At 32.0% G+C, this 19,504-nt stretch overlaps 1 protein-coding gene across 1 annotated transcript; it reads right to left on the reverse strand.

The window, feature by feature from the left end:
• Positions 1-5,107: 5,107 nt before the first annotated feature.
• On the reverse strand, positions 5,108-19,456 carry LOC134251609 (dnaJ homolog subfamily C member 10-like). Its single transcript, XM_062734017.1, has 21 exons — positions 19,370-19,456; positions 17,739-17,913; positions 14,886-15,054; positions 14,586-14,636; positions 14,244-14,329; positions 13,873-13,998; positions 13,527-13,686; positions 13,366-13,409; positions 13,150-13,272; positions 12,890-12,979; positions 12,496-12,615; positions 12,040-12,151; positions 11,760-11,902; positions 11,521-11,637; positions 11,041-11,142; positions 10,387-10,542; positions 10,047-10,186; positions 6,615-6,822; positions 6,335-6,466; positions 6,153-6,236; positions 5,108-5,556 (listed from the first exon to the last, which is right to left on the reverse strand). The coding sequence occupies exons 2-21, from the start codon at positions 17,898-17,900 to the stop codon at positions 5,512-5,514; spliced, it is 2,370 nt and encodes a 789-aa protein (XP_062590001.1). The 5' UTR covers positions 17,901-17,913; positions 19,370-19,456; the 3' UTR covers positions 5,108-5,511.
• Between the last annotated feature and the right edge of the window lie 48 nt (positions 19,457-19,504).

A 19,504-nucleotide genomic window follows, 5' to 3' on the forward strand; every position in this document is an offset into this window, starting at 1 on the left:
AAACTCTTTTTATGTTTCTCTATTCAAACCGTTCTTTAAATGGATGATAGCATAATATGTAGCAATTGTTATATACAAAAATTCAATATTTTTTATAGTATGAAAGCAAAATTATGCACTGAAATCGCTAGTATACTGATGAAAAACAAGTGCAATACACGTGTAATTATTGTGAATTCAAATGTTGTTTAACCCTATCTTAGCATACAGCCATTTTTTCGATAAAGGTTTAATTCTGTTAAAAAGCTATTTATGATTATTAGAATGAATATATTGGACGTGCGTTTTTTGTATCCATGTTTACAAAAATTTAAATTTACATATTTTTTGGTCTCACAATCGTTAAGTTATCCGAAATTACAGTAGAAGGGAAGTTAAAAGGTAGCTGAATTTTTATACCCATACATAGTTTACTTTGTACATATTTTTAGTCATTACTTATTTTTTCAATAACACTGTCAATACCCCCGTTTCATTTTGTCGAGTTTTAAAACGTTGTTGCATTTTCCTTTCGCAAAAAGATCAGCAAAATTATTTATATCATCCTTGCTGGCCAGGGATTTCCGATCAGAAATCGACTCTACGTTGTAAAGTAGATTTCGGATCGGAAACCTTTCTTCTTCAGGCAGCAATTAAGCAAACGGTATTTTGTGTCTCACAATTGATTCAATATACAAAATCATATTCTATGAACGGTCAATTTCGAAAACAATGCATGCTTCTTAGAATAAGCTGATGATACAAGGATTTCAACATTCTCGTTTTAAAATAACATCTATCGTGGACTCACTAATAATGGTGACTTTGCTCATTATTTGTAAAAATAATAATCGCTAAAATAAACAAATGAACTTCTCTGAGCAAAATGTGCCTGAATTCCGTCCGTCACTCTGCCTGTTGTCTGTTTTCTGTAAATTATTCCCATTTTCAAATTAAAAGCACCGAGGTCATAGGAAGTGTCACGCAAAAGGAGATAATTTAGAATTACAGAAAATTTGGCGGCATCATTTTAAAAACATTTCAAGAACCGCTGGGTAAGAAAAAGATGAAACTTAATGTAAGAGCAAAATAAATTACATATTTCAAAATGAATGAAGTACGTTCCTATTATATTACTCAAGGGTAAGGTGAGGCCACAACTAGTTCACAATCCACTGTTTTCTCAGACGTCAGCGTCGAATTGCTCCCATCCATATCGTTGTCTACAGTCCAGTGAGATCTGACGACGGATTTTCCTGTAATTTCCCAATCATTAGAAGGAGCCCACGGTTACTATGTTCTCTATGGTTGACTAAAAGAAAAGAAAACAATTCTGAATACTGGTAGTTCTAGAATATGATTTTGATTTATCCAAGAGGGTGCTTACGAGGGCTGTTCAATAAATAATGTCCTCGGTGCTCAGAAAGAAGCAAAAGACGCTTTTCAATGATGTAGTCTTCATGATTTTACTTATTAATCTCTTTTAAGTAAAATACATGTCCTTAACATTTTTTTTTCCAATTTCTGATTGTTTTTAGAACTCATTTTTGGGTATAACCCTTAGTATACTGGAAAATGGCAGATCCAGTGATTTCCCGGACTTGTTTCTTCCTTCTGAAAGGTGTTTTTTTCAAGTTTGGAAATAGAAACAAGTCAAAAGGTCAAAGATCTGGCGAATATTGTTAATGTGAAAAAACATTAACTTTCTGTTTATCCCGAAAACCCCTTTACTCTTCAGGGCATGCGGGTTTGGACGCTGTCATGAAGAAATTCATTGTAGTGGATTCCTGTTTCTGGGTCCTTTCTCTAATAAACCTTTTGATTTTTTTGCAAAAAATTGCTTTCTAGACACCTCCAGAAATTAAACTGTCTCTCCGAATACGAATTTGAACAACAATACCACTAATTTTTAAGAAAATTACATATAAATCTGTCTTTGTACTCTTGCATACCTGTGCTCTTGTCAGACATTCGCCGTTTTTATCAAGTACATCTTATGGTAAATTTTGTTTTTAGGGTTTTAAGCAATAGATTCATGTTCCAATATCTGTTTGAAAATAAAACAAACGTGGATTACTACAATTACCGATATTTCAAAATAATTGTTAAGAATTTCGTATCCGTTTAAAACTGCTTTGTTTATTTTTTCTTGAACTTGAATCTCTAAGACATATGTATGTAGTTGTCGTTTTTACTCATTTTTCAAAATATAGGGTGACCTTCGAGTACCTTTGAGTCAGTGAATATTTCTTTGGGATTTTAAACAAGTTTTACGGCAGCTTTAATGAAGCTTTTATTTTTACTCTAGTTTACTGATTCTTTACCATTCATTTATAATGCAGTGTCTCGAATAGCCCTTGTTTCCCAGCTTCTCACGATGAAACTATGTGATGAAAAGTGGTCACATAAACTGTTATAAATTCATGAAAGATTCAATAATGAGAGAAAGTCAAGTTTAATGTCATATGATATCTGTAATGTATGTCATATAGTTCCGGTCATTATTTATTGAACAGCCCTCGTAATTATCAATTTTTTGAATACTATCTAACCTATATATTAATGTTCAATTTGCAAAAAAGACTCTGAAATCATTACCATTTTTAATCTTTTATTGTTTTATTTCCTCTAAAATTCAGGAAAAAAGACTGAATCAACAAAAACGACTGGCAGTTCAAAACATACAAGATGTCTGCCATTATAATTTGATAACAGCATACAGATCGAGTCCTTCAGTAAAATACTGACATTGGAAAGGGTTTCACTTTTGGCACATAAGCAGTTGTAATTTTATTCACTCTGAACAGCTCTATTGCATCAAATAGATAAAAAATTAAAATATTAACTCTTAAATTTTCTAATGTTTGAACAGGGTAGAGATCCTATATACCATATCTGTACTTGACAATACAGAGTTACGATCATTTCACAAGATACAGAGCTAAAATGAACATTGTTTATAATTTGACACATAAAAAATCACCATAATATAGAAGGCACATTATAATTGTAGAATAAATACAATGTCAAAATAAATACACATTGTACATTAACTAACATAAGTAAACACATGGATTTCCTGTTTACCTAAATGTATGACTTTACAGGTACCCCTTACAGTTAAAGTCACATTGAGACATTGTGACAATTGGAACAAAACATAAAAATAGTTAAAATATGGGGGGGGGGGTATACAGAGTTGGTAACAGCAGTCTAATAAAATGATTCAATGTTGATATGATATTGTAGTTGTTTTACCCTCATAATTTAAGTATATAGAGTACTCATACACACTAAAGGTTGTTTAATATAATACTGATCTTTCTATCACTGACCTTTTCAAAACTAAACCTTTGTTCCTTCAGAATTACAATCCTTTCTACCTTGATAAAACTATTCAAATGTAGTATATGTGCAATGTCATTCAAGCTGTATTACTTAACTGTCTACAATACTGTCATGTTAACAAAATTAATGGCAAAAATCCACTTACAACCAATTTTGAATGTATGCAGACAATGATAACCACTGGTATTTCAAAATTTAAACCTACATCTACAAGACACATTATGGGACTAAGTAAAGTAACATTAAAAAAATTAGGAAGACTCCATTCACCCAATTATTGTAAAAAAAAAATGCATTTCTTTTTTATATAACCCTTACAATATAAAATTGTTCATAATAAAACATATCTCTACTTTGCAATACCTAGAATATTAAGAAGCATCCATTCTGAAAACTAATGAAATATGATGATCATGCTAATAAAAGAGGTGAAAAATAATGTGATACCTAATTACAGCAGGGGAAAAGACATTTGAAATCAAATGTTCAAAAATGTACTTTTAAACAAGAAAATAAACATTCTTCATTTTTATTAATATATAATATATATTAAAATAAAATATAATATTTCCAATAATAAAACAGAACAACCTTATTGCAGTTACTGCAATACTCAAATTATGTGTACAATGACTTGAAAATGAATAAAATTCCTCCGAGTGTGTGAAGACAGAAGCAGAACTTCACAATTCAGTGGCAAGACAAATGGCCAACAGTTTGTGTTCTTCAGGGCTCGAGCTGTGATTCGCCATTGTCGCCAATTGCGAATTTTTTTCAAAAGTGGCGAAAAGAAATATATTAAACGAAAATTAATTTTTTAAATTATAAAAATTTGTGTATTTTAGCTCCTTTGTTTATTCAATGTACTATAAGTCCCTTTGTTTACTTAATGCAGCAGAGGTGTCTCTATATAACCTACATACAGGAAATCACGTCTCGCTTGAACACAATGCTGACTAAGGATTTATATAGCAATAAAGGGTTACAAAGTTGCTTGAAATAATATAATTTGGATTAAACAAGGGGGGATAAAGTGTTATTCGGAGATGAAGTTTGTAAATAAAACATTTTTATCAACAAAATCTGTCTATGTAGATGCCTTTTTTTTAAACCGAAAGTAGGGAAACATGACGAAAATTGTAAAGAATGGCTTCAAATTTTTAATGTAAATATAAAAAGCGTACATTAATATACCATTAACTGACAAAGAGTGAAAAAGAAATTGGTTTGAAAACAGAATTATCTTTATTTAGTAAATTACACTGAGTTATGTACAATAACAAACTTGCATATTAAATTACATACAAGTTGTTAAGTTTCAAACCTAACTTTCATTAGTTTTTAATTTACTTCTTTTCACAATTAATTAATGAAATGATGAAAATTTCTATTTTTAAAAAATGTCATATTTTTACTAGGTCTGCAAACCCCCCCTCCTTCCCAGGCGAAAAAATATAAACAAAACATGTGTTGCAAGAGTTGGCCGATATCAATACAATATCAAATTAATTGTGTAATTTTAACATTATTACTTTTTTTCTTTTTAACCAAAATGGATACTACCATAAGCAATTTAAACATTACAATTTTAAAACAATATCTGTGTCAGATAAACATAATAAAAAAATTGAATAACAAAAAGTACATTGCATTGCCGCAGAAATAATGTAAGTATGCCTTTTAATAAAGCTTGTGTCGCGAAAAGTTGCAAATACTATGCCAGTGGGAGCCCTGGTGTTCTTTGTATAATTTTTCTACCAGTAATTTGACAACAATGCATACCTATGTAAATATCTTGAACAAACTATTGCTAAATTATAAAAATATTTGATTTTATAAGTATCATCTGCAATACTATAATTTGAATGAATAATATATTTCTAACAGTAGTATATCATGAATTAACTGGTTTACTTACTTTTATTTATAATTCATAGACTTTGGGAGATTATTTACAGATAGACAGATGAACAAGTGGGCCACAGGCACTAAACCAGTACGCAAGCTACTTCTTCAGTATTTGAACGTTCAGACCATTTTAACACAGGAATCATTTAAGCAATGATACATTTAAACATAGTCACTCAAACACATGAAGAAATTCCTGAGGTATATATACATACAATGAAAATGATTAATTCATTCATAGATTTGTAAATAAATAAATTCTAAGTGGAACTGTAATCAGAGTTCATCGTGATCTAATGGACTTTTATCACTTTCAGATTCCTGCAAAAGAATATACATTGTACATTTATAACAATTCTTTGGTAATTCAAAGCATCAATGAAGGATATGATTGGCAAAAACTTTGTTGTTTTTGAAGATGATGGCACATTTTGGCTCAGACTTTTTGAAAAATACTATGCAAAATTTCTTATCTACATGTAGATGTATATAGGTATGCCACTGAATAGTGAAGAGCTGTTTGTGTACATTATAAAAAACATGTCATTTTTGGATGGAGAAATGTGCTCATATTTCAATTTCTTGATAAAGGAAATCAACTACAAAGTGTACACATTCTCTGCAAAACTCAAGAAGGTTGCAATTTCACAAAACCTATTTTTCTGGACTCTGAAGAGAAACTTTGTTATAAGGAATAAAAGCATTTAGTCTCTACTTTTTAGTAATGTTTGAAATGAAACATACGGTGATAGTCACTGATTTGGTAGGTGGACAGGGCAATTTCATGCATTTAGTGAACCTAACTCTTTTTCTTTTGATAAATAGGTAGGCATTTGATAATGAAGTGCTGCGTGAAAGATTAGTTCAGAAAATAATTGAGTTTTCCACATTTAATAACACATTATAAATCCTATTACCTCTGACACCTGGGGAAGTATATCCTGGAGATACTCAATGAGCTCCTGGGCTTCATACATCTCTACTTCCTCTCCATATGGATGCTGAAATTGGGAAATCAATCACTTTAAAAAATATCTCCCTAACAAAAGATATCACTGTATAAAACTATCTTCCTAAAACAACGACTTTTGTAGTTAACCTGTGCATCCTGTCCTGGACTGACCCCTCTGTATAGTCTAATGGAGGGATAACCTTGAAGTGCCACCTGCTGGCAAAGGCTCTGATCTGCATCACAGTTAACCTTCCCTACTCTTAAACGTCCCTTTAATGTCTGCAAAAAGTCATACAGAAATCGTGAGAAACATCAATTGAATTTTCTTGGTACAGAAGTCCCATTATTACATGTATCTACAATGAAAACTGAAAATATTAAGACATTTCTGAAGACAACTTCTTTTAAAAAATATTATATAACTTACTTTAGCCACAACCTCAATCTTTGGTCTGAACATGTGGCAGTGATTACACCATGGTGCATAGAAGTCTATCAGCCAGGGTTTGGAGCTCCGTAACACCTTCCAGTAAAATGTGTTTTGGTTTATAGGCTCCAGATTGGAGGGCACCAGGCTGGACTCAAACATCCAGGCTATGATATTGACAGCATCTCTAGCCCAACTATTGTAATGACTGCAATGTAAGGGTATATTTTAAAATCAAATTTCAATGGATATACAACCATCACAGTATTTAATACATGTGTATAAATGGTGTCCCATAGATGTAAAATTTAACAAAATTTTCCTTTTTTGTAACAAATTCTTATAATCTCAAAATTTAAGGTCACCTGAGTATCATGTAACAACTTTCCAACAATTGAATTTGGTTTGTGTTTTAAACCAGAGGCCATGAAATTCTGAAAGTTTGGAAAGAGGCACCATTGCTTATCATAATTAACTAAGCATGCTTACTCTATTTACTTAATACCCAGAGGTAGATCAGAATAACAAAGAGAAAATGCACTTCTACTTTATAACCAGTTGTGCATCCCAACCCAAAGGAACCACTGACCCTGGGGCCACATATTTAAAAATTTTGGAAATTTCATCATAAATGATTGATTAATACAAAGAGCAGATTTCAAAGCATTAATTTATTTTCATACTATGTAACCCCACCCCCCCCCCTCGATACCCCTGACCCAGGGGGCAGGAAATTAACCATTTTGCTAGATGCACCTTCCTTCATCATAAATATATAAACTTGGATCATTAGCATAATACCCAGGAGCAAAGAAAACAATTTTCAAAGAATAAATGTATTTTCAATATATAATCAAAAAAGCCCTCCCCCCTTACACCAAATGGCAAAACACCTGAAACAAGGGTCAAAAAATTCACAAATTTGAATGAGGCATTATAACTATATACTAAGTTAGTTTATTTAATACCCTGGAACAGAGAAAACAATTTTGAAAGAATTAATGCATTTTCACAATATAATCAATAGGGCCCCGCCCTAACACCAGAACCCCTGGCCCAGGGGCCAAAAAATTCACAATTTTGGAAGAGGCACTCCTGCTCATCATAGCTATGCACTTAGTTAGTTTATTTAATACCCAGGAGCAGAGAAGAAGATTTTCAAAGATTTAATGCATTTTCACTATATAATCAATAGAGCCCCGCCCTAGCACCAGAACCCCTGACCCTGGGGCCATAAAATTCACAATTTTGGAAGAGGCATTCTACCCCATCATAACTATGTACTTAATTAGTTTATCTTATACCCAGGAGCAGAGAAGAAGATTTTCAAAGATTTAATGCATTTTCACAATATAATCAATAGAGCCCCACCCTAGCACTACAACCCCTGACCCTGGGGTCATGAATTTCACAATTTTGGTAGAGGACTCAGTGCTCATTACATTCACACCAACAGTTTGCCTGCTTTATGTCCAGGAGTAAAGAAGAAGATTTTTAAACATTTCATTAATTTTAGTGATTTTGGCCCCACCCCTCAGGCCCCAGGGGGGTGGGGACCATAAAATTCACAATTTTTGTTCCACTTCACCCATAGATGCTGTATACCAAATTTGGTAGAAATTGGTTCAGTGGTTTCAGAGAAGAAGCTGAAAATGTTCAAATATTAACACACGATGGACGACAGACGAAAACGGATAGCAGTAGGTCACCTGAGTGACTCAGGTGACCTAAAAATTGTAGAGACATTGTAATTTGTCTGTAATTAAAGTGTTATTGTGTTCATCCAAAAACTTTTGGATCCCAAGGTAAGTTTTGTATTTTAATGCTTCCCTGAGTGTGTTCACCAACCATACTTAATGTATTTTACAGAAATTTTGTACAATGTAACAAATTATGGATGTAGCAATTCAATTCACAGGTGCTCATGACTTCACTTTGACCAAGTTAAACTGTCTTAATGGTATCTTGACCTTGAATATGCTGGTAATCTAGATCACTGACTAGGGGTTTGACAATATACCGATACACCGATACATATCGATATTTTCCTCTAAGATACGGTTTATGATACAAGCATTCAAATATCGGTACGAAACGATACATGAACGACCTATCCAAAAACTGAAAATGAAAGTACATGTTCTTGGAAAATGGCGGCTTGTACGAAGCGAAGAGATGATGATATTAAAAACATGCTGTAGAACTAATAAGTCGTTGATTAGGGGTAAAACGTTTTTACTTTTAAGCAGCCTCGGAGGGTTGGACAATAAAAGTTGAGTATGTAAAGCGTGCTTTACACACAGCATTGCGAGTGGAGACGAGTAGTGAAATATTTTTCTTTTCCCAATTAACGGTTCATCAAAATAATTTTGCCATGTGAAAACGATGGTATTGTTTCCAGAACATTTGATATTAATTTATCATTAATTGTTAGTCCATCTTGTGCTTTTTTGTAATGTCAACTAGCCTACAGACTTTCAGCAATTGATTAATAATGTAAATGTGATTTTTTTCAGTTTTCTTTATGACTACACAACTGTTTGTAAACAACTTTTTAGAAAGTAACAATAATATGTACATTTATTATTGTTTCTGTAAAGTTTTAGTCAATAAAATTGAAGAACTTGAAGGATTAATTTCAAAGCACACATGATTTTATATAGTCTAAGAATAATTAGTTGATTTAATGTCAAGACATAAAAAATGAAATGAAATACTTATTCTTTTTTTAGTTTTATAAACATGTAACAGTTGTTAATAGAAATGAAATAAAATACTTTTTAAAAATAGTTTTATAATTTATCATAATACAGTATAACAATAATATGTACATTGCAGGAAAAAATTATTGAAAATTTTTGTACAAGTTCATTATTTACATAATATAAAATATAAAAATGATGAAATCAACTTCAAGGATTAATTTCAAAGCACACATGATTTTATATAGTCTAATATAGCCTACTATATATAATCAGTTGATTTAATGTCAAGAACTTTTAATTTTTATAAAAAAATGAAATGAAATACTTATATATTTTTTGTTTAGTACATATTTATTCTTTTTTATAATTTATCAGTTAAAACAAAATTAACAGTTGATACTAGTAATTTTTTTTAATGTCACCGCCGCGTTTCACTGAGTTCGTTTCATGGCAAATGAAATAAAATACGAAAGGTGTTTTAAAAATAGGTGTTTTATAATTTATCATAATATCAATATCCGGATTACACAGAATTTTTTCTAATGAATTTGTTAAAGAAGTGCATGGGACTAAAATATAGACAAATTTTACTGTATCAAGAGCTAATATATACGTATCGTATCGCAAGATCAGTGTATCGTCCCACCCCAATCACTGATCCCAAAACCTGTGTTTCTACCATTATGCATGACAATTAAAAGTAGACTTAAAGTGCTTTGTAACTCACTAGAACTGAAGCAGTCCCTCAGAAGTTTTGCTGTACAATCTTATGGTGGGGTAAGAGTTGACATTTTCAGAGCTGCATAAATCTCCATTGGCTTGGCAGTCCACCTGACCTACTTTAACACCATCCACGTCCTTTAACATCTGCAAAAGGCCAAGAGCTGTATTAATCTATCTACATCTATAGACTTTCATTTCATCTCAAATCTTTACTTATAGTGGAATCAATCTTTAAATTAATTGTAAATCTCCATTGCACATTCCTTTATATTAAAACCCAGAATATGGACTGGCAAATGCAACTCATATCTTGAGAGTCATCTTTCCTTCACTATAAGTAATACCTTAGCCAGCTTCCTCCATTCTGGAGCCAGCTGCTGACAAGGGCCACACCAGGGGGCGAAGAAGTCTACGAACCATGCAGTACTTCTGTCAGTCCCCTGTACCAAATGTCGGAAAGTCCCCCTGTCCAAGCTTACTACAGGGGGGTTTAATGTGTCCTACAACACAGAAAGGTCAAAGGTTGAGAAAAGGTCCCAGAAAACAGATCAATTGAAACAATGTTTTAGATTTAAGGAGGCTGGGGGGTCAACAAATTAACCATAAGATCTAACTTATTTTTTAAGATACGGTATCTTAAGCTGTCAACTATCATTTGGCAAAGAAAAAATTCATACATTTTAGTTTTAAAATTTGATCATTTTTGTATATCTTTATATGGAGCTCTTCTTTTAAAGGAGATCGAAATAGTCTGAAAATGGCTGCCACCCCCCAGCCTCTTTAAAGGAACAACTATCATAAAAAGTACTAAAAATCAAGTTAAGATTTTTGAAGGAATCAAATAAGTCATAGTTTTGTTTGAGAAATATACTGTATTCTTTAAATTCGCCCCGTTTTAAATTCGTCCAGATGAGGTTAGGGTGAAAGGGGTGAAAATAAAACCTTGGTGAAAATTTCCTGGTATACAGTTTATATCATTACCTGTATAGACATATTACCTGTATAAACTGTAAGATATGGAATGAGTCGTGATGACCGTGGTACTGATGAGGAACCGTCTGGTTGTAGAAAATCGTTGTCGGGTAAGAACGGATGTTATACTGCAAACATAAGGAACATAGTCCATTTTTTTCATAATTATTCAATACATACATATAACATCATTAAAAATGATTCCTCGCATATTTGTACAACAAATTCCACAATACATGTATCCTTAAACACAAATTTATGATACATGTAGATCTCCAATTTACTACAGCAATTTTAAATTACTTTCAAAAAATTAAGATAATCAATAACATATATTTCATTCAAATAAAGAGTCTGAAACACAAAAGACTTGTATATCACCCAATTATTATACATGTGTATATTTAGTGTATACATTTAAAATTCATCTCTGTAACTTATTATGAAGCTTAAGTTTGAGGTACTGGTATTTATAAATCTGAATGATACAGATAAATGTCAATTACCATTTGACAGAGGTCACCATGAATTGTACAGTCCACGGTTCCAAAGTTGACCCCACCATCATAATCCCGTGCTGCCTTCCTAAACTCTGGTAACAACCTCATGCATGGAGGACACCACTAAAAACAATTTTTTATTTTTGATTGTTGCAGAAATATCACGGTAGATATAATACAATGTCTTTTCAAAAATAGTTTCAAATTATATTTTTTTTAGCCCAGCATCTAGAAAAAGTACTCACTGGTGCAAAGAAGTCGACAAACCAGGGTTGTTGACTAGAGGGGCCCACTTTGTTTGGGTTAAAGTCATCCGGTCCTAACGACACCAGGGTAGTACTGGCACTGTCCCTGGCAAAGGCTGATACATCAGGTGCTGTATCTCGACCTAAAGATATATTATTTAAATATCAATAAATATTTCTTTTATTTAAGTAACTGTATTCTCTTAATTTTTGGTCCTCTTTAGTTCTTCAGGCAAAGAGTACATTGTTCATGTTTACAGAAATATGATGTCAGTCTTACCATAATAAATTTCATATCCTCCACTTTTTTTAAAGACATAAAAAGAGGGAAACTTATTGACATGGAGTTTTTTACAGATGTCCCATAACTTCCTGCAGTTGACTCTTCCTATCTGTGGGTACATGAAAATGGAGGAGGAAAACACCTTGAGAGTACTGCTATTTCCTAGGTATCAATAATCACTTTCCTTGTTTAGAGTATTTTAGTTAATGTTAAGTTAAACCTGATACTAGATCATTTATTATTCAAACAGCACTGAAAAAGTTAATTCTGAGAATCACACATATAAGGACACAACTTTACTTAAAAAGAATTCTTAAGGTTATTGCTAACACTCTGAGAAGAAACATGGCTAATAATTTCAATATTAACCCTGAACTTAGTATAAGCATTTCTTGATTAATATCAATGTCGAGTCTGAACTGAGAAAGCATGGTAGATAACTTCAATATTTACCCTGAACTCAGGCAGCATGGCTGGTAGTTTTCTGAATTCAATGTCTTGATGTTCCTCCTCATCTACAAAGTGTACTAACCAATCCTTGTCCTGACCCTTTGTCATCTTCCTCACTAGATTCTGAAATAGAGGACAAACCAAAATAAATATTGATGAAATAGATTTCTTCCTCACAGTCCACAATGGCTTGAAGCATTTGGCACCTGTGTACTACTACAGTAATTGTGGAGATCAAAATATTTTTTAAAAGTTGTGCAATGACAAAACAAAGATAATTGAATATATTTGTGCCATCATAAATTCACTATAGTTGTGAAAAAAAGTTCAACTCTTTTTTACTGTTACCAACTTCTTAAATAACAGTAACAACTGGGTATGAAATATTTATTCTTACCTCAAAGACCTCCTTGTCTAAATCTTTGACATCTGGTAACTGAGACATAACTTGAAAGGCAATTTCCTGAGGATCTGATCCTGAGATTTCCTATATCCAACAAAACATAAAGTGTATTTTTATCTTTTTTTTTTCAAAATACAGGTTTAGTAAATGTATTTTTTAAAATCATACACTTTGAGACATGCAAAAAGCAATTAATTGTACTTGTATGCTGGGAAAGAATTAGAGAGAGAGAGAGAGAGAGGCTTCTCACTCACAATGCCTTTATCCTTTGTTACACCATCATGACCATAGTAAAAGATCCCATGCTCCTTTCCAAGTTTTTCACAAAGATTTTCATTGTGTTTACATCTCAGAGTTCCAAAGTTGACCACATCTGCCTATATATATGTCAAACAATTGTATATTCTCTGAAAGCATTAAACTTCACTTAAAAATAGTTTGCAAGAATTACAAATTTTAAAGTTTCTTACAAGAATGGCTGACAGCTTCAATCTATTGGTCCTTGACAAGCAAGCTAAAAAGAAAAGATAAAGAATTTGTTAACTTAAGATACTTGTTTATACTGCACTTGCCATTTGTATATTTAAATTATAAATAAGGATATTAACTTTAATCAATGAAATTTTCTTACATTCCTCTCCACAAAATGCTATCAACCAGGGTTTTTCTGAATTCTCCTCCAAAGATTTCTGAAAATTTCCCTCCCAGAGTTCAATCACCTCGGCTCTGACAAACTTCAGGGCGTGTCTGACCAGGTCACGTGTATTTCTATTGCCATGGTATTTCTCTCTCTAACAAAAGTTTGCATCCAATAAAAAATTATGATGATATCATTAAATTAGGTACAAAAAATTATATAACATTTAAATTGCATTTTTTCAAAAAATGTTCTTCAAGTACAAGTATATTTTCCAATCATATTACATTATACAAGGTTTATTTTTTTAAAAAATACTGAAATAGATGTATTTTCTTACAGCTGGAAACATGACAAGAGATGGGAAGGAATGAATGCCATTCTGTTGACAGAGCATGAAATCATCTTCACAGTTCACTGCTCCGATACGAATCACTCCCTCCAGTTCCTTCGCAAGTTCTCTCCACTGTAAATAGTGCATGCATGAATTTAAAATCAATACTTCCATTGATGAAAATCTCTAATTTCATTACCTTACAGTCAAACTATTGCATTAAGCAAGTCAACTGCAACTACTATAAAACATCTGTTCACAGTAAATAGCTTATCCTATTATGATTCATTCATTAGAGCTTTATTATTTTATAATAAGATCACCCACATATTATGACACTACTTTACAGTGTCTGTTGTATCAGAACATTTACTTACAGTAGGAGCCAACTCGTGGCAGTGTGAACAGTGCGGGGAGTAGAAGTTGATAAACCAAATGTCATCTGTTCCATCAACCGACTGTTCTGAAAATAGTGCATAAAACTGTCTTTATAGTCCTTTACATAGATACAGTAGTGAAATACATGAAAATCTTACCAAATTTAATGGTAAAATTAAAATTGATATTTCCAATTTTATTTGTACATGTATGGTTCATATAAATCAATGAATCATGTAGTTTTGCTAAATATCTTGGAATGTTATACTTAACTTCTCAATCTACATTAGACAAGTATGCTTAATTTCTAGAATGAGAATAGAGAATCTTGATTTACTTACCAAAATCAGACCGACTAAGAGTAATTATTTCTTGGTCATCATCATATATACCTAGAAATCAAAATGAGAGCAAATCAACAAGCAATCTGCATCAATCTAACATTCAAAATTAACTTTTGTAATGATATAATTAAAAAGATAAAGTGTTTTCATATATATGTAAGTTAGCAAGATTCCTGGCCTCAATCAGACATATATATGTCCTTCTATTGGTTCATCTCAGAAAATAAATCTGAATTGGGAGAACAAGTCTTGGAATGGTAATTAAGTTGAGCACTGATACATAAACTGGTTCCCTACCAAACTCCTCGTTATAGAAGCTCCAGCTCTCATACTGCCCTCCTCCGTGGAAGTCCTCCTTCAGTCCCTCCTCTCCGTGAAGGTCATACTTCTTCCTCAAATCCTCATCCTTCAACACTTCATACACACGAGTTATCTTTAAAAATGTTTCATGAGCTTTGGGATCATCCTGAAAACAAATGTCATCGCAAATTAAGCAAGGATTTGTGAAAAACAGGCCAAAAGACCTTGAAAGTCACCTGAGTATCGAATGTTTAATCTATTAAAATTAAGCCCAAACTGAATTTGAAACTCTTGATTCATGTAACGGGGATTTTACAAACTGCTGTTACTAGTTGACTAGGAGTAATTTTTTTTATAATGAATAAGTAATCAACTGAGTCCCATTTTAGGGTCTCTACTCTGGAATCAGCATTTTAAAAAGTTGGTAAAGTGCAAATAGGTAACTACCACCCATACATAAAGTTTGCTTGCTCTATGTCCATAAAAAATGAAACTTTTTATTATAAACTTGTAATAAAGAACCTCAATTTTGGACCCAGGAGAACATGAATTTTCAAAATATAACTTTTTCAAAAGATATTTTATCAAACAGACAAACAAAAAAAATATACATATTAAAACATCAAGAAAAGTAAAGAAATGTTTCAAGCATGATAAAATATGCCTCAAGTCATTCATCATGTCAAAAATCTTGTCTTGTGCTATAAAATGTCCCATGTATGGTGTAATTTAATATAATCTTATATATATCAATAGCATAATATACATGTATACACATGTGTTTCAAGTTATAAGAGATATAAGTGTAACACTGAGACATTACCAGTAAAGATAATTCTTTAGCTTCCTTGTTCCTCTGATAAGAAAAAACTACATGTAAGGTTCTCTCAGTTTTATGGTGATAGGGCCTGGCCTATATTGTTTTACTCAATTTCAGATATTTATAAAATATGTCAAAAAGTACTACATGTGTCAACAAAAATCCATCAGAGCCAAGACTAAATAAACCACGCAATGCGTACATGTACCGATAAAAAATAACTGATGTCTGCTGACTTCATTATCATCATAACTCCATAATTATTTTGTTTATACGGAGTATTTACAGTAATGGATAAATTACGTATGATGACAATTAAATCATACTTCTTTGTTGAATTAACTCTTTCATGTCTGAGGGGAAGATGTGACAGTGTTAGACTGATAATGATGTCTTTAGTCTTTAAGTGAGTAAACAATGTACACTATTTACATTCCGCAGAAGTGTCCCTTATAAACCACAACCTTAATTTACTCCTCATTTTTATCTTATCTACTACGGTCTCAGGCAACAGCATTTTTTTTCTTTGGATGTAGTACATTTTTTTAACTGTATTTATTTTTGAGTTACATTTTCCCACTTTTTACGAATTTTAAAGCTTGATCAAACATAAAGCTGTTTAGCCATATGTTAACTACACAGACCTTTAGTCAGAGATCGAGACACATGCTTCAGTAAAAATATTTAAATGTTGGAGAAAAAATTGTTTGCTTTGTATATCCTTCAACATCTGATGCTTTATGAGGTGTGCAGTACTTAATATATACTTACACAATACACAGACAGAAATGAAAATTGATCAATATCATTCAATTTTTGTGTAAAATATGAGTTGTTTTTGTTGAAATACTGGTAAATATTAAAGCATTCATTTTTCTTTGCATTTTGCAAACAAATTATGTGAACTTGTGTCAGCATATTATAAATACTGTAAATGCCTGCCTCTTTAATATAGTACTCTGATTATACAGTGTTATGCCAAAATATTATCACTCAATGTGAATACATGGGTTAATCCAAAAGTCACAATCACAACTGCTACAAAATTTTGAAAAATCAGAAGTTTTCATCTAAACATTACATATTAATGCTTTAATATATTTTGATGCTAATATAGATACAGTGTATATGAAATACATTATAAAATAAAATATTTTTAACAGAAAACACACAATGCTTGATTTGTTTTCACTTCACACTCGACATACCTTGGCCGATTCGTGTCTTATTTAATGTTTGATAAAGGTGATGGAACCAGCCAAGGTTTGCTGAATGTTTCACTTCAAATCAAGAATGTAGGGATGTCATTGTAATGTTTCTTGTTGATACTTTTTTGATTGATTGATTGTATGCATATTGTTTAACGTCCCTTTCGAGACTTTTTCACTCATTTTTATTTTTCACTCAGATGTCACCATATGCTTGTGAAGGGCTTTAAATTCATAGACCTATACTCGGTACTGAAGGCCATAAAGATGTGAGGGTTCGTTATAGTGCAAACGCCTTCCGTGACAGGATACCTAAGTTTTTAAGATCATATCTAATGCAAGCGCTTGGCAAAGGTACAGTCACTACCTATATTTATGTCTTAAGTTTGGCATGCCGCCCCACGCGCGCATACAAGAATTGAATCAGGGCCTCCTGATCACAAAGCGAACACTCTACCACTAGGCTACCATGACAGGTGATACTTATTTTGAATCTGGTGAAAAATTACATTTATTCAAAGAGGAATGCATGAATTTAGAAATAACATTTGGTCAAAGATCATATATTTCTGATACAGCAACCTATCAATAAATAATTTAAAGCACATTATGAAAAAGAACCTCTTGCATTGTTAAAAAAATATGAACTAAAAATGATTATCCAAAAGTAATGTCACAATGACATTGGTAACATTTTTTCCATGTGATGATAGACAAAACTTATGTTACATGTACTTTGGATCAACCTTTGTGTTTTCACCTGATGTTCTGAATAATAATGAATCATATAATGCCATGTTTACTTGACAAGTTTAAACTTACTGGATTTTTATCTGGATGTTTTGTGATGGCGAGTTTTTTGAATGCTTTACGGATTTCTTTTGCAGTTGCAGATCTCTCCACTCCTAATATATCATAGAAGTCCTCTCCAGCCAAAACCACAGACACAGAGAACAGAAACCAGACAAAAAATCTCCTCATCATTCCAGTTTACTGTCTGAAACAGAAAGAAATTAGAAATGTATATACATGTACTAAATATTTCTTTTATTTTAATCCTAATAGATTGAAAACATTTGAAAATACATTAGGAAAAATAGTATTATGAGTTTTAATAGTTCACAAAATTGCCCTTTTCATTTAATTTGAAAAATTAACATACTCAATGTTCATTAAGTTTTAAAATACTTATAAATGTGTAGGGCTGGGTATTGGCCCGAGATTTCGTATTGCGATATATTGCGATATTTTTAACTGTATTGCGATATGTATTGCAATATTTTCAATGTCTTAGAAATGGCATTTTCTTATTTTTTTTACTTTAATTTACATGCAGAATGTACATAACTATGATAAGTAACCAACACGAAAAAAAAAATCTTGTTGATTTCATTTAAGTTATGCCCTGAAATGTTCCCACAAAACAACTTCTGACTTATTGTTTGGCTTAATAACAAACTTTCACAAGTCCATTTTTATATTTTATGACAAAATTCCTTAATCTAAAAATATTGCCAATATATCGATATTACAAAATCGTATTGCGATTCGATATTTTTTGTCATTGTATTGCAATATATTGAAATATCGATATTATTGCCCAGCCCTATAAATGTGTTACCTCAATCATCAAATCCTCAAATAATTTCTATAGCTTTTAATTCTATACATATAAAACGTACAGTACTATAATTATACATATCATAAATAAACTAATACACTCCTCCCAATCGCATCAACTCAGGTCTTTATGTCAATTAAAGTTCAATTCCATATATACTCCACAAATAAGAGGTAAATTATTTTGAAACTTTTTGTAAAAGGAGGATTAAAGTGTCATGGCAATGGCATCTATGTTATACTTTCTCAGTTGTTCTTTCGCTGGTTAGAATGGCCTGAGAAGTTACTATTGTCACTAATCCTATATGAAATCAATTAGTTCTGTATTTATGAGCCACACTATCTGCTATTAAGATTAGTTTATGCCTTTAATTTATTGTGTTTTAATATACACCCCCCCCCCCTTCATAGAAATTAAGCCATCAACATCTCAAAAGAGAATAAAGCCACACATATCGACATACATATTCAGTATATTTAACATATAGTACTTATATAAACAGATTTAGCTGCCATGTCTAAACTGACTAAAGTCACTATAGTCTATAACACATAGGTTCAGTTGTAAAGATACATGTAGCCTAGCTGATACTGATGCACAACTCTACAAAAATCTTTTTTCTTAATTGTTGTGTATTTAAGTTCAACGAATTAGTAAAGCTCTCTTAATTATTAAACTTTAGGTATTGAATTGTGTAGAAAAACTTCAAAAAGGAAACTGTTAGCTGTTGTTAGACAGTCTTCATCAGTTCATGCAGGTGGTTTCTGCTGATCCAGGTAATAAAGATGAATTGTACTTAAATATTCTTCTTCATGAAGCACTAAAAGCATACCTTTCATTCACCATTCAGTCTGTCATTGGCATCTCACTGCCGCATTTAACTTTACATTGATTAGATAAGTTTACATGTGGGTGACAGATGCTAGATGTAGGAAACGTCAACACGTGTATTTGCGCATGCGCATTA

This window comes from Saccostrea cucullata, unplaced genomic scaffold, assembly GCF_032062105.1.
Source record: "Saccostrea cucullata isolate Sc308-1 unplaced genomic scaffold, CSIRO_AGI_Scuc_v1 ctg37, whole genome shotgun sequence".
Taxonomy (NCBI): Eukaryota; Metazoa; Mollusca; class Bivalvia; order Ostreida; family Ostreidae; genus Saccostrea; species Saccostrea cuccullata.